The sequence below is a fragment of the Hypanus sabinus genome, chromosome 23 (assembly GCF_030144855.1).
Source record: "Hypanus sabinus isolate sHypSab1 chromosome 23, sHypSab1.hap1, whole genome shotgun sequence".
In the NCBI taxonomy this organism is placed as follows: Eukaryota; Metazoa; Chordata; class Chondrichthyes; order Myliobatiformes; family Dasyatidae; genus Hypanus; species Hypanus sabinus.
Window position 1 is genome coordinate 25,958,975 of NC_082728.1, and position 22,605 is coordinate 25,981,579.

Genomic DNA, 22,605 nt, shown 5'->3' on the forward strand with positions numbered 1-22,605 from the left:
TGCATCTGACACTTTTACGGATTGTAAATCAAAAGCTGACGCTGACCCGCTGGGTGCATTCTGTATGTGTTAGTCTTGTTATGTAAAGGTTGTAGTGCATGATGGAGGCCTACTGGCTCTGCATATTGAAAATGAAGGGAATAGGTTTCTCCCGAAAGTTCCAGTTTCAGACGGTGATAGAGGAAACGACCACTGAGCAGCTTGAGATGTGGTGTTCTCTTGGAGATGCGTTGGAATTGCTTTGTAATTGTCACGTGTACTGCCAGATGCTACAAGCTCTTCAGGCAGCGAGGTCGTACCATGGAGAGGCAATATGGGAACGGAGAATATGGTTTTATAATTAATGAGAGTGCAGTGCAGGTGGATTTAAAAAGATGCAAAAACCAGTATGAGGTAGATTGAGAAGTGTACAAAGGATCTATATGACAGCAGGAGAGAAGCTGTCCATGAACCTGCTGGAAATGAAGCTCAGTGAAAATATGTTAAAATGGTGCTGATACGCTTTGCACAGTAATGTTCATGCAAGGTCGATATCTGCATAGCTCCTGTTCGGATTGGCTTGTGCATATGGCATGCTTCCCTAAGCTACACTTATGAATTGATTATGTTGTGCTTCCACTCGGGTTTTTTGGCTGCTGAGGTTGCTAATGAATCTAATATGAGAGCAGGTCATTTCACGAATGAGATAAAAGGTGATCCGGCAAGTGGGGTGGATTTTTTTTTGCAGCAGTGTCATTCTTCAGTGTGAAGTTGTGCATTAACTTTTGCATGGTAACTTGGTCCAGAGTGAGGTGGTTAGTTGCAGTTAGAGGGTGGTGTTGGAGCGCTGTTTTAATTTGAGGCCTGCTGTGTGTGTGTTTGCTGGGTCCCTTGTTGGATAAGAATGTAGATGTAGTTTGCAGGTGACACAAGAGTTGGTGCTGAAGTGAACAGTGAAGAATGGTATCCAAGTTTCCATCCAGGATATGCTGCTCTTCTCACTGCTGTCATCGGGAAGGATGTACAGAAGCCTTGAGGTCCCATGCCACCTGGTTCAGGAACAGTTATAATCCTTCAACCGTCATACTCCTGAACCAGTGTAGATAACTTCACTCACCTCAACGCTGTACTGACCTGAACTCAGCCCATGGACTTGCTTTCATGGATTCAAGGACTCAATTCTCGTTATTACTTATTTTTGTATTTGCACAGTTTTAGTCTTGTAACATTGGTTGTGAGTCTTTGTGTGTAATTTTTCATTGATTTTATTGTAATTCTTTGTTCTACTGTGAATGCCTGCAGGGAAACAAATCCCTGGGTTGGATATGGTGATATACAAGTACCTTAGTAATAAATTTACTTTGAACTTTTCAAGTTTGAACAGAATCTAGGTCAAGAGGGAAAGATGGCCAAGGAATGGCACAGGTGGAATTTAACTGGGATAACTGGTGGTGTACTGGCATCAGCATTGGACCTCAAGGTGGATAGTCCTGAGTTTGAATCTGGCCAGGTCCCAACCTGTGTGGCCATAGTATCTGCATGAAGGAAATGCCTGGTAATCTACTTCTGTACCTTACAACAAAAATCATATGGACAACTACAGTATCCATGGGGTAGCCATGAGATGATGGCACTCAACAACAAGCATAAAGATAACATTTAGGAAAGTTAAATGAGGGCGGAACATGTATGGAAGGGGTCAAGGGAGGGGGTGTTGCAGATCAGGGAGAATTGAGGTTATGAATACAGTGTTTCCTTCATATGGCAACACAGGGTAGGGAAGGTGGTGAATATTCTTTCAGCAGGGCATTGAGTACAGCAGTTGGGTTGTCACATCACAGCTGTACATGGCATTGGTGAGACTGATCTGGGGTATTGTAAAGTTTGGTCGCTCTACAATTCAACCACCAAGGGGCAAGACATGTTAAAGTGCCGGGGTTAGGACTGAGCTTAAATTACCACTCAATGCACTTTAGTAAACTATTTAAGAACTTTTTAAAAGCAATTTATTAATGCTTTTTGGGAGGGTGATTTTTAGATGCATATATTTATACTGAGTTAAATACTGTATGTAATTAGTTTTGCTACAATAAGTGTATGGGACACTGGAGAAATGTTGAATTTCCCCTTGGGGATGAATAAAGTTATTTATCTATCTATAGGAAGGATTAAGCAAGAAAAGATTGTGTTGTTGCCTGGACTGGAGGGCTTTATTATGAGGAGTTGGGCTGGCACTGTTTTCTTGAGATGGGTGAGATGGGGTCTGAAGGGGGTTTGGCATATGGAATGAAGTGTTAGTAGTGGAGGGAGGCATAATTACAATGTTTAAAGTGCATTTAGACAAAAATGGATAAAAAGGTAAAGAGGGATTTGGGCCAAAAGCAGGCTAATGAGGGCCAAATCAAGTAAGCACCAAAGGATAGGCAAGTTAGGCCAAAAGTCCCTTCTGTCTGCTAACTACCTTTACACACTCCTATTATACATCTTGTGTTCCCAAATCAGCCTGACTTGTTTCTTTTCCCCTTCTAAGTGGTTGCAGGGCAGAGATTTCCAGGAGTCATTGGACATGTACTGAAGGAAGCTTTGAGTATATTCTTGAATCTTTCTCTTTCTGCCTCAGGAATCCAGTGATGTGATTTGGTTTTTGTGAACACAGCTTGGATGCTACTTTTCTAATGCCTAAAGATCGCTGTTTTAGGTCGTGCAGCTCTCGGGTGCATATAGAAGAGTAGGGATGACTGCTGCCCATTAAACTAGTGAATTTCATTGATGTCTGCCTTCACCAAAGAGTGTGTTTTTAAAATTTGGGACGTTTTTGCAGAAAACTGGAAGGCCGGCTGTTGCAGTAGGAGCATGTTGGCTGAGGATGTTGAGCACGAGGCCTGATTTCATATGGTTTGGAGAGTGGTATTTTAGAACTTTAGAACCTATGTGCACAAATGCGATATTTGCATATCCCATTTGGACTGGAGTTTGGTTGACCTTGGTTCTGAAGTGTTGTCATTGTTGGTTATACATATGTCACCATATCCAACCCTGAGATTGTTTCTTTTGCAGCTATTCATAGTAAAAACAAGAAACAATAGAACCAATGAATGACTGCACCCATCAGGACAGACGAATCATCAATGTGCAAAAGACAAAAAAAATATTGAGAGTCCATGAAAGCACATCCATAACTTGTGGGAATGTTTCAGTGATGGGGCAAATGAAGTTGATTTATTTCATTTGCTCCATCTAATGGGGAGGGGGGAATGGTGCTTCAACCATTTTTCCCCATTAGATCAGATTAGCTCTGCTCTCACAGAAAACAGAATTTTGAGGTAAGCCTCAAAATTATGCTCAGAAAAATGGAGAAAGGTGTTTTAAGAAAAATGACATGTCGACAGGACTTGACCAGGATATGTTTGTACTTTGGTGTTGTGGAGCAGATGCAAGATGGAGGTGAATCTCTGTGTTCAGTTCAAATTTTGGAGAATGATCCCTCCAAAACATTCAAAGGCTACAACTGGTGGCTGTTGCTGCTTCCTGCATTGAGTAGCCGCACTGTGAATGCTGTAGTCCCGTGTGCCTCAAGATGGTTTGAATCCACATTGGATTTAGCTTCCTGGCTGAACACTTGCAGAACTCTCCCCTAAGTAGGCACAATATGGTGAGAGAAAATATTATGGGATGAGCTGGCCTGATTGACTCCTGCCTGTGTCACTTGCTCCATTTAGCTGCTCAAGGGTTCGTGATTAGCTGTTTTTTTATCATTGTGAAATGATATTGTGATCATTGTGATCATTGAAGGAGACCAGAAAATTTTAATGTGTTTCTCGTCAATGAAAAGTGCGGCTGGAAGGTATGGCATTAATGTGAAAGTGCTGAATTTCACTTGTCATTTTCTTTCCAACAGAAGGCTTTCAGTGCTTTCCGAGTGATTGTTGATGGTAGCTTGGCTTTCTGCTGCCAGTATGCAAATGAGTACAGTTTTTAGTTGTAGAACCAAAACAGGTCCTTTACATGTTGTCTGTGCTAATGATGCCAAACAAACTAATCCCATCTGTCTACATAAGGTCTGTATTTGTACCAGGGGCTCCCAATCTGGGGTTAATGTACCCCCGCTTAATGGTATTGGTCTATGGCATAAAAAAAAGGTTGTGAACCCTTGATTTTTGCCAAGCCTGTTAATGTGTCTATCCAGGTGCCTTTTAACATGCTTCTACCAACTTCCCTGACAATACACATTCTTGTCTTAGTTATTAGTGAGCTGGAGTATTCTCCAGTCTTGAGAAAAGGTGGAGCAAACATTTGCTACAAATTCCATCCACCTTCTTTGAGCTTGAAGATTTTGTAACTTTCTGAGGAGGGGTCCTTAGCCTGAAACATCTAGTTTCATTATCCACAGGTGCATCTTGAGATTTTTCAGCATTTTGTTTTTGTCTTTTAGCCTTTTTTTTACTATTTGATCAAAACATGCCTTTATTTTTTCTGCAGAGACCCAGCCACGTCATCTGTCATCATTCATGCTTTTGTTAAGTCAAGGGCTAATTTTTAATGCAGTCTTAACAACTGCCTTTTCATAGTCTACACTCCATAAAATTGAACTTATCCAAAACTATGATTATCCTTCTCACTTCTTTCTGTGGTCTAAATTGACACATACTTCAAGTTGCCTTAAGTTGTCATCTTGTCCTATACCCTTCCCCACACACATTTCACCAACATTGACCTGAAGCACACATTTCATCACTGGCAGTCACCTTGGATCATTCACTTGCAATACACGTAAGCTCCTGGAGGGATTCTTTGTGGAGTTTTATTAAGTCTCCTGCACCAATTGTACATTTACAGGTTTATCATTTTTTTGGCTTGATTACTTTTCTGTGATTTGTGTTTAAGATGTTAGGTAAAAAAAATTAATGGCATTATTGCTTCTCACAGATCTATAAAGTTTGCTGTTTGATTGTTTTGGTGGTTCATGTAACTTCATAATGGTCAATATTGTTTTTTGTCAAATCACTGATTTATTTATTATCTGACGTCACAATAATAAGATCTGATTTAAAAATTTTGTCATAAGTATGATATCCCCAATACACATTTTTTCAGATATTTACAGGTTAGGAATTTTTTACGTGACTTTTTACCGAATTACCGCTCAGCCTGCTCTTTAAATTTGGCTTATATTATTTTTCAGTTTAAACCTTTTCAAAAACGATTAATAGCTATCATTTATAAACAGTTAATGAATGCTCGCATGTCGCCTAATGATAGGGTTAAACGCACCTGGGAAGTAGAACTTCAGCATTCACTTTCAGGTAATCAATGGAGTAAAATTTATTATTTAGTTAATAATTCATCTATCTGCACACACCATGTCTTAATTCAGTTTAAGGTAATACACGGTCCATATGTCCAACGATAAATTGGCGCGTATTTTTCCTAATATAAGCCCTATTTGTGACAGATATAACGCAGAAGTGGCTACTCTAACTCATGTTTTGGTCATGTGTAAGTTTAAGCAATTTTTGGAGGGATGTGTTTGGTATATTATCTAAAGTCTTATCTAAATATTTAGATAATATCTAAATATGATCTATTATCTATTATATGGATGTTCGACCAAATCCACTTACAGCAATTTTTGGGATTATTCCAGAGGAAGCAAGCAAAATGTCTGCTTCTGCCCAACTTGTGATAGTTTTTTCAACTTTCCTGGCTCGGAGAGCTATTTTGCTACACTGGGAAGAATCTAACCCGCCTACTGTTTTTTATTGGCTCTCCTCCATTATGTCATGTCTAAGCTTGGAGAAAATTAGAAGCCAGACATTTGATACATCCTTTAATTTTGAACAAGTCTGGCGACCCTTTATTCAATATTTTCATGTGATTTAATTTATTTTTATTAATTTATTTTTCTTTATTCTCTCTGGGGGAAAATCCTTATCCATAAAGGTTCGGAGATGACTGATTTCTTCTCTTTTTAAAATTTTATCCTCAATTGGACTGCCCAATTTTTTTTTTCCCTTTCTGTTTTTTTTGTTTCAGGTTAGTTAGTGGGGTGTTTTTTTTTCTTTTATCAATATAATTTCAATTTTTTTTTCGATTGCTATGAGGAGTTGTTTTTTATTTTGACCATTGTATATATAACAGCATAATATTTTACCTATTTGATTTTGACATTATATACTTCCTGTTTTTATTATTGCTGTTTATATGTCTTATATTATCTATTTGTTAAACTCCTCTAATTTGTATATTCTTTATTTGAAAATCAATAAAAAGATTGAAAAATGAAATGAAATGAAAATTTTGTCCTGAATAGGCATCTGGAGAGTGACTCTAGATGATTCTTTAAATCTTTTAGCACCTTATTCTAACTGGTGCATTTTACATGAAATCTTCAATATTAATTTTTCTATTTGTATTCCAACAGCCTCGTCATATTTGTGAAATCAAAGATTTCTTGCTAACAGCAAGAAGAAAGGATGCAAAATGTAAGTGAATTTAAAATAATTTATTCAAAATTAAATTCCAGGAAACAAATGTGATAAAAGGGTGAAAGAAAAGCAGAATACAGTAGATCGTAGTTGATTGGGACAGATCAGGGCCAGTGCTTTTTAGCCCAGTTGTGGCAGCTCCGCATTCCATCAGTTCTCAGCAGATATTATCACCACCTAGGAATAATTCTGTGTCCAATTGATCTACTGCAGATATTTGGGATGTGGGAGGAGATTGGAGCCCACAGAGGCTACCCACTCAACAATGGGAAAAAAAGTGAAAAAATCCACAGAGGAATTGAACCCACGTCAGTTCCTTTCTCCCAGAACTGAACAATCTATTGACCTACCATGGAAATTGGCCAAACAGGAGTTGTAAAATGTGATGAGTGAAATAAAGGTTGTGAAATGAAGGATCATGGTTGTGACCATTATCCTGGCTAGGTGGAATGTTTTGAGGAATTGCAAATAAGTGATGTTAGAGCTGAAACTAAACTGAAGTTATAATAGCAAGGGAAGATGGCATAAGCTATAGATGAATTTCCTGCAATGTTGAGAATGGGAAGGTTCTAGTGTTTGGTGACTGAAACAAGGGGATGAAGTTTTTGATAATTTAGAATTAAATCTTTATGACTGATTTTCAAAATTTCTATATGCACAGCACTGTAGAACTTTTGAATTCTCGTTGCAACTGGCATTTGGTGCTCAGCTAATTTTAAATTGTTAGCATGGAAAAAGGTGACTGTATTGTGCTGGTCTTGGTACGACTAGAATGTTATAAGTTAGATGTCTTGCTCCTATTCTTATGTGATATGAAGTTTTTCTCTAGGTTTGGCTGGTCAAATAACTAGCATTTTTCTGTTTATGTCATTTGGGTGCATCTTAGAGCTCTGCACTTATTCCTGGGAAAATGTTTTAGTTGTACTTGATATAGCCTTATTAGTCTGGCTGGTGTAGATACTGGTTTGTCTGACAGAAAGGGGGAATACCTTTCCTCATCTTTATCTCTGCGTATTCAGATTCACTTTATTGTCATTTAGAAACCACAAATGCAATGCAGTTTAAAAAATGAGACTATGTTCCTCCAGAATGATATCACAAAAGCATATGACAAAACAGACTACACCAGAAAATCCATATAACGTTTGGCAATCCGCAGTCCAGAGTCTGGAGAGGCTGCTGCGTATTAATATCGCGCTACCGTCTTAGTGCGTTCCCTGGAAAGGAGCTCCAAATCCACCAGAGAAAAACAAGACCAAAAACTAAAGCTACAAGACCTGTAGAAAACCACATAGTTGCAACATATAGTTATAACAGTGCAAACAATAGCATAATTGATTTTTAAAAAAACACCATGGGCACAGTAAAAATAGTCCGAAGATGTTAAAGGACTATAAGTTCAAAAGAAATCACCACACAGTTTCCACAAGTCCCCAGGGTCCCGACAGACTCGCCATCCCATGCCGGCGGCAGAAGAGTATACCCCCACTATGGACTTCCACAGCGCCGCCCGACTCAGTCTCGCAGACGCAGCACACACCGAAAGCAACCTGACCGCAGCAGACTCCGAGTCCGTTGAACCTCCAAGCTGACGACCATCCCCTCCGGCACTGCTTCTCCGAGCACTATCCTCTGCTGAGCGTATTAAGATGGCCCTGCCAACGGCCATCGGCAACGTGACCTTGAGGACCGGGGGCCTGTTCTTCCCAGCAGAGTCCCGGACCTCTCAGCAGCAGCAGCAACAAAGAAGGTCTTGCTGGAGATTTCCTGATGTTCCTCTGTGCTCCCACGTCCGTTTTCAATCGATTATGATTGTGCACGGCACCCCACTTCACAAATAACAGATAATCAGCTCTGGAGTGGCTGCTGCAAGCTGCGTTGTGCTGCCATCTTGGATCTTGGAAAGTTTATTGTGATTTCCCCCCCCCCCCCCCCCCACACTATGTTTGTGTGTCATGGACCATACAACCTCATTAATATTCCTATTGCATCTGGCAGTGTGAAGAGCCAATTAGTATTAAGTGCAATGGTTACCATTTGTTACCAATCCATAGATTGAAATTTACTGTGATCTTACGAAGTCCCAGTTTATGTTGATAGCAAAGTAAATCGTGAATGACTGCAATTTTATTGTTGAAAGTTCACATTTAATTTTTAAAATCTCTGTTTGTATTTGCTGATTTTTGGACTTGATTTCTGGAGATCTCTAATGTGGTTATATTGCAATGTATAGCACAGTATAGCTATAGTATGATCAGTTGGGAATTAACTGGCAGTCCTTTGTAGGTTAGATGTAACTTTCAAAATTTACATAGAACAATACAGCACAGTACAGGCCCTTCAGCCCACAATGTTGTGCCGACCCTTAAACCCTGCCTCTCATATAACCCCCACCTTAAATTCCTCCATGTACCTGTCTAGTAGTCTCTTAATCTCTTTTATAGCATCTTAAAATTTCTTTAAGATATCTTGTAATGAAACATTGGAGTTCCAGAAGGCAAATATGAACATGAATTGTGGTAGTTTTTAATAAAGGATGTTTTGCTTCCTTATGGCTTATAAACTTGACCAAACCAAGAAAAGCAATAAAAGATGTTGGTTTTCGAAGGAATGTGTGCCCCACTCCCCATCCAAATCTGTGAACATAAATGAATAGAAGGTATTGAGAAAGTGAACATGTCCTTTGTACATTGATTATTGCAAGAGGATTTGAGTCCAATTGGGAAGGTGTCTTGCCACAAAGGTCCTGGTGTGACTGCTGGGATAAAGTATGATTAGAGAACGATGCACTTGCAACTGAAGTGCAGTTAAGATTACACGAGTGAATCTGCAGATGCTGGAAATAAATAAATAAATAAACAGACACAAAATGCTGGCAGAACTCAGCAGTTAAGATTAATCAGGTTGATGGCTGGAGAATGCCATAACTTCACAGAGGCCTCTTGATGCTGAGTTATTTTAATGTAACCAGGGTTAAGATTTTTGATTATTGAGATTTTATTATTGGTAAATTCGTCCTCTGTTTGTGCTAAACATGCCCTAATACAATTTAAGGTTGTACATAGAGCTCATATGTCTACGGATAAACTGGCTCGATTTTATTCTCATCTTAATTCAACCTGCGATAGATGTCATTCTGATGTTGCTTCATTGACTCATATGTTCTGGTCTTGTCCTTGTTTACAAAATTATTGGAAAGATATTTTCAGTATTATTTCAAGAGTTTTAAATATCAATTTCCAACCGCTTCCTTTTACTGCAATTTTCGGTTTACCAATGACGGATAATAACTTTATCCGCTTCATCTCAATGAATGATTGCATTTGTTACATTAATGGCTAGAAGATCTATTTTATTGAATTGGAAAGAAATTAATCCTCCAACTGTATTTCAGTGGTTTTCTCAAACTATCTCTTGTTTGAGTTTAGAAAAAATTAGAAGTGTGGTTCTTAAGTTAAATTTGAAGAAACTTGGAGACTATTTATCCAACATTTTCATATGAGTTGAATTGTCTTTTCCTAAACCTTACTTATATTATCCTTAATTATTTGGATGGAGGTTCGGAGTTATTGGCACTACAGTATATGTACGTAATATTATTCAATGGCCCATGTTGGTTAGTGTTTTTTTGGGTTTTTTTTTCTCTTTTTTTTTGGGGTCTTTTTTTTTTCTTTTTGCTTCTTTGTTCATTAATGTTCTGAGTTTAGGAGGTTATATATTTTTATTATATATCTGAATGTCTATTTAAACTATTATTTACGTACTCTCAAACACCTTGTATTCGTGTTTCATTTATGTTTAAAATTAATAAAAAGATTTATAAAGAAAGAAAGAAAGATTTTTGAACTACAGGGTAGTTGAGAATTGTGCTGCTGAGCTTGAAAGCAAATTTGAGATATGTAAGCCATTTGGTTGTTCTGCAGCTCATAGGGGCATGTGATGTGTAATCAACTGGTTATGCAGAGAATTTCTGTTGAATTAGATGTTTCCATCTACTTGCAATAAAAATAGTTAACGGAGAGGCTTGGGTGAAGCAGCATTTGAAGAGAGAAACAATACCTTTCTGAAAGTGACTTTCTACAGGCGCTGGCTGGCCTGCTGAGTGTCTCTGGCATTTTCTTGTTGTTTTACATTTCTAGCATCTGCAGGTTTTGCTTTTTTACTGTGGATGTGGACTGCCATTTGGCCAGGTTTGTTTCTGTTTGCCCCCCAGCCAAGTATCATTTGTCTTGTGTCTTCTATGTACATGCTTGACTCCAAGACTTATGATGTTTCTGTAAAAATATTTTTATCAACTATGTAAATAATTTGCCTATTTTGTTTTTCTGTAGCTGTGAAAATCAAGAAGAACAAAGATAATGTAAAATTTAAAGTACGGTGCAGTAGGTATCTGTACACACTAGTCATCACAGACAAAGAAAAGGCTGAAAAACTCAAACAGTCCTTGCCCCCAGGTAAGCAAATTGTAAACTGTACAGGTTAGGCATCTGCTAGAGTAGGCTCGCTGGTTGTCACATTTGGAAACTATGCTAGAGCTAAACTTTGTTGTGTAAATAGCAATACATTTGTATGCATTTAGTTGTATCTGCATGCATTTTGTACTGCATTGTAAGTAAAAAGGGTTGGTTAAATTAGTGTAATCAATTTATTTAGTGACACAGTGTGGCTGAGGCACACTGCCTCAGCAACCCCACAACCCCGATTACTCTAACCGTGGGACAATTTTACACGACCAGTTAACATACCTGATACGCCTTTGGGCACCTGGGGAAATCTCTCACATTCCACCGGGAGGATGTACAGAGACTCCTTGGAAAATGGCGCTGGAATTGAACTCTGAACTTCAGAACTCCCCGAGCTGTAACAGTGTCACGCTACTGTGGAATTAAGTGCAATTAAGAAATGTAATGCTCTTTTGGAATATGAATTTCAGATTTTGTTGTTTAGACAACATATTTGAGTAAATGTGCAAAGATCAATTTGTGCATACCATCCGTCAATAAATTGATGAATTGGACTTACAGCATTCCACGTTAATAATGTCCAACAGGAGATTGCACAAGCAAGAAAAGATGATCACTTGCTGTTAGACTACACATGTTCTCCATGCACCAACGTATGGACCCTTGCCATTAACCAAGGGGTTTGTCGACTCCAGATTGGGAACCCCTGTTTTAAAAGGACAGTAACACCTTTGGTTGACCCTGTAGAAGCCACTGTGATCAAATATGCCACCATCTTACTGGAAGACTTTAGATACAAGTGTGTGCGTTCTGCTTTAAAAATGCCCAGTGTACTCAAACATGCCAGGATGAGATTGGCTCTTTGGAGTTGAGGTTCAGACATACTTTAAATTTCCCCATTGCAGTAGGAAATGTACACTAATGTGTTTATAGTCAAATGATTCATTAATATTTGCATGTTTTAGTGAAATATTAATTTTTTATCATCTCTTCAAGCTTCTAATTTTGTTTTTGTTTTAAACCAGGTTTGGCTGTCAAAGAACTCAAGTGAAGAGCTACAATTTCAATGTTCAGATCTTATTGAAATAAAATGACAAAAGGCTCCTGTGGTGCTTGTATTTTTTAATCACTTATGATGAAAATACATTTGACACTTGTGTTAAGTGGGTGTTCAAAACCCAATCAAAATTCTTAAGTGAATAATTTAGGCCAACATCCAAGTGTTTTTGGGCTGAAGCATAAAGTTACATTTTACACTCCTGATTGAACATAGATACTGCCACATTATTTTGAAAAAAAAAGTAGCTGACATTTTACATCAAGTTCTTGATATCCGCAAAGGATTCCACAGGCATCAATACCCTCTTTGTTCCCAATACTCGTGCCCAAAGAAATGTGTTCTAAAATGGAAATAATTTATTGCCACATAATGTAATAGTACAGTGATACAAATTTTCATGCCCTCCATAGAAGTCACTTCATCAGATCAGTAGATAGAGTACAAGGGAAAGCAGTAACAAGAGAGTTAGAGCAATTATATTCTAAAACCTCTAAGTGTTAGGGCTTCCTCCCATATTCCAAAGATCTATGTTTAGGTTTAGTGAGTTGTGGGGATACTACATTGGTGTCAGAAAAGGAAAGTTGAAATTGAGGTTGAAAGAATACAATGAAAATTTACAAGGATATTGCTGGGACTGGAGGATGTTAATTATAGGGAAAGATTGAATAGGTTAGGACTTTATTGTTTGGAATGTAGAAGATTTGAGGAGAGCTTTGATAGAGATATACAAAATTGGGTATAGATGGCATAAATGCAAGCAGACTTTTTCCACTGACAACTGGAGGTATTGGGTTAAGGGAACTTTGAGGGTTGTGAGTGTGCTGTGAACTGCCAGCATAAGTGGTGCATGTGAGCTTGATTTCAAAGATTTAAGACAAGTTTGAATAGATAGATGGAGGGCTATGGTACTGGTGCAAGTGGATGGGAGTAGACATTGAAGTGGTTCAACATGGACTAGATGGCTGTTTGTGCAGTTCCTTTCTACAACTATACTAAATTGAGTTCTGGGTAGATTTGATGAGCCAGTGGTCTACTGCTCTGATAATGGTCTAAACAAAGCTAATCAAAAATGAGGTTACTTTGCTGATTTGTTCTCTATTTACTGCTTGTTCCTCCAGGATCAGCCAACAAAACTTTCCACATTGTGTATTCTGTATTGCCTACGAGGGATATGGTTTCTAGGCCGGTTTCCATCCCCCCACTTTGTCAGGGATTGAAGGGTCCTTGATTGGATGTGGTATCAAAGGTTACTACAGGAAGAAGGATGGGGGAGGGCAGAGGATCAAGCATGATTGAATGGCAGAACAGATTCGATGGGCCAAATGCCTGATTCTGCTATTTTTTAATATTTTCCCATGTTGTAAATGTATGTCCATTACTCACCTTTAACTTGTCTTGCAAATGTCGACAAAGTAATTCACAATTGGCAAAACTCAAATTAAGCAGTATGTTTAATTGCAATTGACTACTTATTCTCTATGAATTTTATAAATATGCTCCAAATTTAGGTTTAAATTGAGAGGTGTAAGACCCACGTACTGAATCCTGTGGAATTAGCCTCCTAATTAAAAAGCCGCTATGTCACTTTGCTTTCTGTCTCTGAAAACAATTAAACCGAAAACTTAATCACTTATTTGGACTCCAAAAGCTTTTTTGTAAGTTGCTCAAAGCTGTGCATCAAATTCCCTGCTTGACTGAATTCTTTACGTCAATGTTTATGCTGGTTTTCCTTAACAGCCAGTAGATGGCAGCAAATGCAAAGATGTCAGAAATGGAGTCGACATTTGGGACTTCAAAATGTGTATGATTATCTTTTAACAGCAAACATCTTTTGCTGCTTGTAAGATTCGGGTACAACTGTTCAATTAGTTGAAGATCTGACAATTTGGATCTATTTAAATGCTGTTTTGATTTTTGGGTTTATAATTTGCTTGTCTCTCCTAGGGTGCTGGTAAAACCATGTCTAATTTTAATTGGTTGAAATTTTAAACGGCCTTCATATTAGATTACAGGATGTTGATTGTGGACCGAAATGTATAGGCGGGCGAGGGTCGTAGCTGCTACCCCAAAATTAAGTTGAGTATAAATCAGATAGCAAAATCACATTACCAAGCAGCTTTGCAAACTCACATTTTAATTTAGGACTGGAAACGATTCAGGAGCATTTTCTGGGGCTGGCTGTGGGCTCTTGACTAATCAAAGTGCTGTAACCAAGTACCACCTGCTCCTACCACACACACACACACACACACAGAACACCTTTAATATTAATGTTTCCCTTATTTTAAAAAATGGAGGCTGTCTTGACCATTCTGGCAAAGTATTCCACCCTCTTAGTAGCAAGAAATGTACACAAGAATTAATTATTCTAACAGCACCATATACAATCTTGAGATTTCTTGCAAGCAATCACAATAAATACAAGAAGCACACGAGTCAATAAAGGACCACAACCAATGTATTAAAAAAACCAACAAACTGCAAATGCAAAAATAAAGAGAAAGGGTAGCAAGAATATGAGTTGAAGATTCCTTTTAAGTGGGCTCAATTCAGTGATGGGACGAATGAAGTTATTCACTGTGGTTCAAGAGCCTGATGGTTGAGGGGTAATAACCATTACTGAACCTGGTGATGTGGGTCCTGAGGCTCCCGTACCTTCTTCCTGATGGAAGCTGCAAGAAGAGAGCATGTCTTGGATGGTGGGGGTCCTGCAACAGCACTCGGCAGATGTGGCCAATGGTGGGGAAGGCTTTAAGCTTGGAGGAGTTGAGAATTTTATTGGTTCAGTGCCGTTTGGAATCATACGAAATGTTAGTGGAAACCAAATTTTGAAGAAGTACATAAAGTTCTCTCCCTAATGAAGCAGTGGAAGCTACCTCAGTAAGTATATTAAAGACAAGGTTGGATAGATTTTTGCATAGGAAGGGAATTGAGGACTATGGGGAAAGGTGAAGGTGAGTCCATGGTCGGATCAGCATGATCTTATTGAATGGCGGAGCAGGCTTGACGGGCCATATAGCCTACTCCTGCTCCTATTTCTTATATTCTTATGAGAGTGAGAACTCAAAGATGCAGACAAAAAATGTAGCTTTAAAAAAAACCCAGCATAATGCTCTTTTAAGGAGTTAGGCTGGGCCCAACAGGTTGAATTGCCCTTTCTGTCCTGTAAATTTCAACAATTCAGTGATCCAGATATGAAAATTGGAATCAAATAATTGTCAACAGGGTATTTAAAAAATACTAGGAATCCCAACTAAACTGCAGAAAGCATGTATCGTAAATGAAATTTGAGAACTTGTTCCTCAATAACAATCATCTGTTATTAAGAGTGCTGATTTCTGTGAAGCTTTGGCTGTTTGAATTGTGTCACGGATTGTATTGTTTTATGCAACTGATTTGTTGCTGGACGATTACATTACGATTCTTTGATTTACTTTAAAGTCTGATGTCCCTCCAGGAAAGCAGCACTCCACCATTATAAGATTTAATATGGAAATCTTTAAGCTATGTAACGCTGAGGTTGTTTGTCTAGGGTAAGAAAGCCTCTGGCCCCGCCAAACTGAGTAATCTCATTTGGTGGATGCTGTATGATGTGTTGCCCAGTCACAAATCTGAACTGCAAAATATCAGACAGTACACCGTATGCAATTAAACTATTGAACTTTATAAATCTTAATCTGACTATAGGGTTAGTAAAGAAAATTAAAAGAAAAAGGGCCTATTTTAATGAAACAGACCAATGTGCACATTGGTGCTCACAGATCCGTCCATTTGCTCCCCATCGACCTCGTCCAAGCATCGCTGACTGTCAGACCTTCGCTCCTAGTCCACTCCGTCCGGTGGTCTACCAACTCTTTCCATTCACGTCTTCTCTCTTCATCTCTCACTGACAAAAGATCACAAAATCCCTCCTCCCAGACCCAGAAGAAAGAACAACATGCCTTTCATTGGCTAGCATACATTCTATAATCTCTAGTCATAACCCAAACATTGCTGCTACAGAGAAACCATTACCTTAGCAGTGAAACCTTACAGAGAGGTCATTACGTTAGCAGTGAAGCCATACAGCGCGTACACCTATGTGTACCCGTATGAAACATTTCAAATTGATAGTTTAAAAGGGGGGCAGGAATGAAGGGTATAATCTTTAATATTCAGCACCATTTCATGTTTCTGTTTGAGGTAAACAATCTACAGTTATTTTACCTGTGAATTCTCTGTGGAATGGTTTGAAATTCCTGCTGAGTTTTTGAAAACCTCTGATCAAAGTAACCAGAATTAAATATGGTTCCTGCTATTCTTATGCAAAATAGTCATGTTTCCTTTTATTAGAATATTTGTTATCATTTTCCCCTCAGTTCAGATTGGCAGGCAAAGATATATGGAACAAGGAGCGGTACAGCACAAATGGCCCTTTGGCCCATGATGTGGTCAGACAGACAGACATACATACTTTATTGATCCCGAGGGAAATTGTGTCTACCGATAACCTAACTCTTCCCCTCTACTCCATTTTTCTTACATCCATGTGTTTATCTTTTACATGTCGTCATTGTATCAGCCAGATATCTGTATTCCTAAAATGCAGAACAGTTCAGCACAGGCTCAGGCCCTTTGGCCCACAGAGCCTGCATCAAATGCAGTGACAAATTAACATCAATGGATTGGGGTTGAGAGGGTGAACAGCTTTCAGCTCCTCGGTATACACATCACTGAGGATCTCACTTGGTGTGTGGTTAAAAAAAAAGGTACGACAGCACCTCTTTCAACTCAGAAGGTTGAAGAAGTTCGGCATGAGTCCCCAAATCCTAAGGAATCTCCACAGGGATACAATTGGAAGCATCCTGACTGAATGTACACTACTTGGTATGGGAACTGTACTTGTCTCAATAGCAGGACTCTGCAGAGAGTGGTGCGGACAGCCCAGCGCATCTGTAGATGTGAACTTCCCACTATTCAGGACACTTGCAGAGACAGGTGTGTAAAAAAAGGTTTGAAGGATCACTGGGGACCTGAGTCACCCCAACCACAGATTGTTGCAGCTGCTAGCATCCGGGAAATGGTACCACAGCATTAAAGCCAGGACCAACAGGCTCCGGGCCAGCTTCTTCCACCAGGCCATCAGACTGATGAATTCACACTGACACAATTGTATTTCTAAGCTATATTGACTGTCCTGTTGTATATCTTACTGTACCTTCAAGTTACTATAATTTGCTCATTGCACATTCAGATGGAGATGTAACGTAAAGATTTTTACTCCTCATGTATGTGAAGAATGTAAGAAATAATGTCAATTCTATTCAATGTTGAATCTGCCTGTACATGATCTGTATATTCCACTCTCACATTCATGAGTCTATTTAACATCCTCTTATGTCCCACTATCTTGTCAGCTTCCACCACTAACCCTGGTAGCCCGTTCTAGGCACTCACCACTCTTCCGACATATCACTTTAAACTATCTCCCTCTCACCTTAAATATATTTCCTCTTGTATTTGCAGTTCCTGCCCTGGGAGACGAATGATTCTGGTTGCCTCTCTGAAAGGTCTGTCAGCCTCCATTGCTCCAGAGGAAAAAAAGCCAAGGTTATCTATCCTCTTACAGCTCGCAAACTCTAATCCACGCAGCTGCCTGATACACCTCTTTTACACCCTCATAACTTTGCTGACAACACCACTGTTACTGGCCAAATCAAAGGTGGTGGTGAATCATCAAATGGGAAGGAGACCGAAAATCTGGTTGAATGCTACCACAACAACCTCTCACTCAACGTCAGCAAAACCAAAGAGCTGATTATTGACATCAAGAGGAAGAAAGCGGAGGTACGTGATCCAGGCCTCATTAGGGGATTGGGGGTGGAGAGGGTCAGTAGCTTGAAACTCCTTGCTGGAGGATCTGTCCTGGGAGCAGCTCCCTTGTGCCATTACAAAGAAGGCAATGCAACTCCTCTCCTTTCTGAGAAGTTTACGCAGATGCGGCACGTTATCGAAAAGTTTGACAAACTTCTATAGAATCACAGTGGAGAGTACCCTGACTGGTTGCATATGGAAACACCAGAGCCCAAGAATGGACACACCTGCAAAACGTAAACACGAAAAAATGTGCAGATGATGGAAATCCAAAGCAACAACTCACTTGGAGGTACTCAATGGGACAGGCAGTATCTTTGGAAATGAATAAACAGTTGACGTTTTGGGCTGAGACCATTCTTCAGGACTGAAAAGGAAGGTGGGGGGTGGGGAGTAGTGGATACAGCCAAGTCCATCACAGAAAATGCCCTCCCCACCACTGAGCACATCTTCAAGGAGCCCTGCAAGAAAATAGCATCCATCATCAAGGATCCCCACCTTCCTGTCTGTGCTGTCTACTTGCTGCTGCCATCAGGCAAGAGGTACAGGAGCCATAGGTCTCACATGGGTTCAGAAACAGTTATCACCCTTCAACCATCAGGCTTCTGAACCAGCCTAGATAACTTCACTCACCGCAACACTGAGATGATTCCAGGCCCATGAACTCACTTTCAAGGACTTTCCAGCTCATGATCTCAGTATTATTTATTTATTTGGTATCTGTACAATTTGCCTTCTTTTGCACATTGGCTGTTTATCAGTCTTTGTGTGCGGCTTTTCATTGATTCTATTGCAATTCTTTATTCCTGCAAATGCCAGCAAGAAAATGAATTTCAGACTAGTAATGACATACAGCATAAATTCTTCGATAATAAATTTACTTTGAAAATTTGAACCCTCTCTAAAACCTCAACATCCTTCTTTTAATGGAGCAAGCAGAACATACTGCAAGTGCAACCTAACCACAGCTATATATAACCGCGACATTATTTCCTGAGCCTGTTTACTAGTAACCTGTTCACAACCATCGTTCAAGTGGGGCATCTGGCTGAGTGGAAGTGGGAAATTGGTTAGGCGATTATGCCAGACCCAATTAACACCTTTCACTGTCTCCAGATGAGGCGAGGGGAAACATAAAAAGTAATAAAAAGATGAAATGCAAATCAGTTACAAAAATGAATGTAAAAATAATTTATAGAGAATGTCAAAGACTATTCTTTCTACAAATATTTTAAGGGAAAATGGCTTGTAGTTAACGTTTGTACATCTGGACGTTCAGGATGCCTCGGTTACAGAGTTCGATTTCAGCGATTATTGGAAATATTGAAAGGTCATAATTGAATGAAAGCCTCGGGAAATGAAATTTGCCATTTAGATTGCGATCAGGAGATATTTCATCACCCGTGGAATTCTTGTGCCACAGAAACCAATGGGAGACCAAGTCATTTAACATCTTCAAGGCGATGGAAACACTCCTCAGAGCGAGACTAATCAAGACAATTAGGAATAAAGTAGGAACTGGGTACGGAAGTAATGCAAGATCACAATGAATGATGTGACAGGTTTAAGCGTCTCACTCTTGACCCTATTTTCCATGTTTTCTATGAAAACCTCGAGGCAGGAGCTCGATTAAAGCTTTGGTCAATTCATTCTTTTTGCCGCCTGCTTTTTAAAGCAGTTTTTCGTTTTAACTGACAAAATCCTCTTTGGTGTATGCACGGACATAACTTGTAGAAAGGCTTTACAGTACGTGGAAAGAAACTTGTATCAAAGCTCTGCCCCGGGGCTGGACGATGGTTCCGCTGCGTTCCTTGCGCTTTGGGCGCGGCGGCTGGCGGGGGCGCGCGGGAGCAGCAGCGGCGGCGCGCTTCAGTTGCACTCGCTGCCCGGGGGCTGGGGGCTGGTGGCTGCTCCGGGGCCGTGCCTTGCTGGCCGGGGGCTCGTTCCAAGTGCGGCCGCTCTCGCTGCCCGCGGGCATGGCTGCCCGGTTCGAGTACATCCCTCCTTGGTGGACTTACTGGTTGCACAACTTCCCGCACGTTAACCTCCGCTTCCAGCCCGTGGACAACACCTTCAGCCCGCAGGATGCAAACTACCAGCAGGTCAGCAGGGGCTCCCGGCCCCTTCCCACTCACCGCCAGCCCTTCTGTGAGCCCCTCTCCACTCCTAACGCTTCAGCCGAGCCTCCTCCTCTCTCTATCCCCTCTCTACCACTCTGCTGAACCGCTCTGTCCCATTCAGCGCAACCACTCGTGTCCGCTTAACTCCATCAGCCTTCCACGCGACCCTCCCTCCCATCCGAGTCTCCCCATGGTCCCCTTCCCATTCCCTCAGCACGCTCTTTCCCTGCATGTTGCCTTAAACACTCTCTCCCCACTTGCCCCGAATCCTTGAACTGCCAATTAACTAAACCCCTTCCCCTCAGCACGCTTCAATTTCCTGCCAGTTTCTGCCCTAGGTCTTCAATCGTGCACCTTGATCCTACTTTCCTTGCCTGGTCTTCCAGTTGACTTGCTTCTCTCAACCCCACTTTGGGGCTCTTTGTTTCACCTTCAGCCACCCCAAGCAATGCACCCCGTAACTCTGTCCTGTCTGTGAAGCACACGTCTTTGTTCTGAAGAGCTACGGTGCAACTTTCACTTTGCTGCAGGGTTTCTAAACAGCTCTTCCAACGCGGTGCAAGTCAAAATGTTGAATTTAAATAGTAGAAACAAGTGGAAGAGTTTGGCCGCTTAACAGCGGTGACAATGAGAGCCTGTTTCATTAAATCTTGATTCCATGTTGTCTTGCTGAAGCAGATGCGTGATGAATAGTTGATAGAAAGCCAGGAAGATAAGAAAATTTCAGTGCACAGCACAGAACTAACCTATGCATCCACTTGGAATCAGCCATTTGGCCTTGGCTTCAGACAAAGAATCGAGTGGCCAGTCTTGTTCCCAGTGTAGTGGTTTAATGTAAATATTGAATCCTGGCCTGAACTTTTTGTTTACAAAAAGTCTGATAAAGTGAAACGTGTTGTGACCAAAACTTTTATGATAGCTATTTAAAATGTTCCTGTTCAAGGAGACTTAAACACATCACAGTACTCTTAAAATTGATAAATAAGCAATACCGAGTGACAGTATTCACCCCCCAGAAGGCTGACAGGTTTGGGTCTTCCTTGTGAGTGTGGGAATCTCAGCCTTCTTGCTGGCCATTCCACAGTTGCAGCCCTCATGGAGTCCAGGAACTTGATGCAATTTCCCAGCATTTGCACAGGGGAATTGACTCTGATCCAGTGCCAGGTTAAATGAGTTTGCAGCATCTGACTGCGTATCTGATGGTGTATTCACTTGGATAGCAAATGTAGAGTTGCTGAGGATCAAGAGGAGGCTAAATTAAATATTTTTGATGATAATGTTTTATCATTTAAGTGAATTAATTTATGTATTTTAAATTTTGTGCAACATAACTGGTTTTGCGTTCCTGAATGTCCCGTCCAGAAGCATTGGAGGGACTTTGACAGATGGTAAGAGAAAAGACTGCAGATGCTGAAATCTTCAGCAACAAACAATGTGCAGGAGGAACTCAGTAGAATGAGGCATGAGGCAGGGTTTCGACTCAAAGCATCACCCGCTCCCCTGCAGATGCTGCTTGAACTGCGGTGTTCCTCCTACAGATTGTTGGCAGATGGTAAAGCTGGAGTGGGATTTTGTTCTCTAAAAGGTTTCACATGCTAAAGGTTTGCTCCAGCCTGTCCACATCACCTGATAAGATTTAGGGCCCTGATGACGCTCAAGGCTTGGCTCCAGGATGGTCTCAGCCATCACGATTGATCTTTTAGAGAGAAAGAGCTGATTGGTTTTGGATGCTGGGGAATAAAGATGTTAAACAGCTGATAAGCTTTGCCTGTTACTGTAGCATATCACATTATTGAAGCAAAAGATAACATATTTAAAATGTGATGCAGATTAACACTATTCCCACCCCCATGAATGCTTCATGATGTCAACACTGAATATTGTTAAGCTTCCATTTGTGACTAAGTCACCAGAGAGTTACTGAAGCTGGTGATATCAAACTCTTGAATCAACAAAGCAGATCAAGTAGATTAAAGTAGAAAACCTTGTTCTAAATCAGAATCAGTGTTATTACCACTGACCCACTGCATGTCGTGAAATTTGATTTGTGGCAGCTGAACTCTGTAATACATTAAAATTACTATTGGTTACAGTAGTAAATATATTTAAAAAAATCAGTGCCAAAAGAGAGCAAAAATTGATAGTGTTCATGGTCCATTCAGAAATCTGATGGTGAAGGGGAGGAAGTTGTTCCTAAAACATCGAGTGTGTGTGCGTTTTCTGGCTCCTGTACCTCCTCTCTGATTGTAGCAATGCAAAGAGGGCTTATCTTTGATGGTGAAGGTCGTTAATGATGGAGACACCTTCTTGAGGCATCGCCTATTGAAGATTTCCTCAGTGGTGGGGAGGCTGGTGCCTATGGTGGAACTGAGTTTACAAAACTCTGCAGCTTTTTCTGATCCTGTGCATTGGCACCACAGCAGGCAGAGTGCTCTCCAAGATAAATTTGTAGAAATTCGCTAGTCTTTGGTGACATCAAATCTCCTCAAACTCCTCATGAAATATTGTCACTGCATTCCTTCTGTGTAATTGCACCAATATGCTGGGCCCAGGATAAATCTTCAGAAATGTTGACACCCAGAAACTGCTCACCCTTTTCACTGATGGGCCCTTAATGAGGATGGCTGTGTGTAGTTTGTCTTCCC

At 40.3% G+C, this 22,605-nt stretch overlaps 2 protein-coding genes across 3 annotated transcripts in view; both read left to right on the forward strand.

Moving 5' to 3' along the window:
* The window catches only part of LOC132380058 (large ribosomal subunit protein eL38), a 34,087-nt gene extending 22,058 nt beyond the window's left edge, over positions 1-12,029 (forward strand). The window contains exons 5-7 of the mRNA XM_059948560.1: positions 6,401-6,461; positions 10,796-10,918; positions 11,953-12,029. Of these exons, the coding sequence (XP_059804543.1) occupies positions 6,401-6,461; positions 10,796-10,918; positions 11,953-11,978 (210 nt within the window). The 3' untranslated portion in view covers positions 11,979-12,029. The remainder of the gene's footprint in view (positions 1-6,400; positions 6,462-10,795; positions 10,919-11,952) is intronic.
* A 7,576-nt stretch (positions 12,030-19,605) lies between these two features.
* ttyh2 (tweety family member 2) overlaps positions 19,606-22,605 on the forward strand; it is a 119,157-nt gene continuing 116,157 nt past the window's right edge. The window contains exon 1 of one of the 2 annotated variants that reach the window (XM_059948562.1): positions 19,606-19,942. In XM_059948562.1, coding sequence (XP_059804545.1) covers positions 19,634-19,942 — 309 coding nt within the window. In that variant the 5' untranslated portion in view covers positions 19,606-19,633. The remainder of the gene's footprint in view (positions 19,943-22,605) is intronic. The other variant, XM_059948561.1, reaches the window with a different exon arrangement.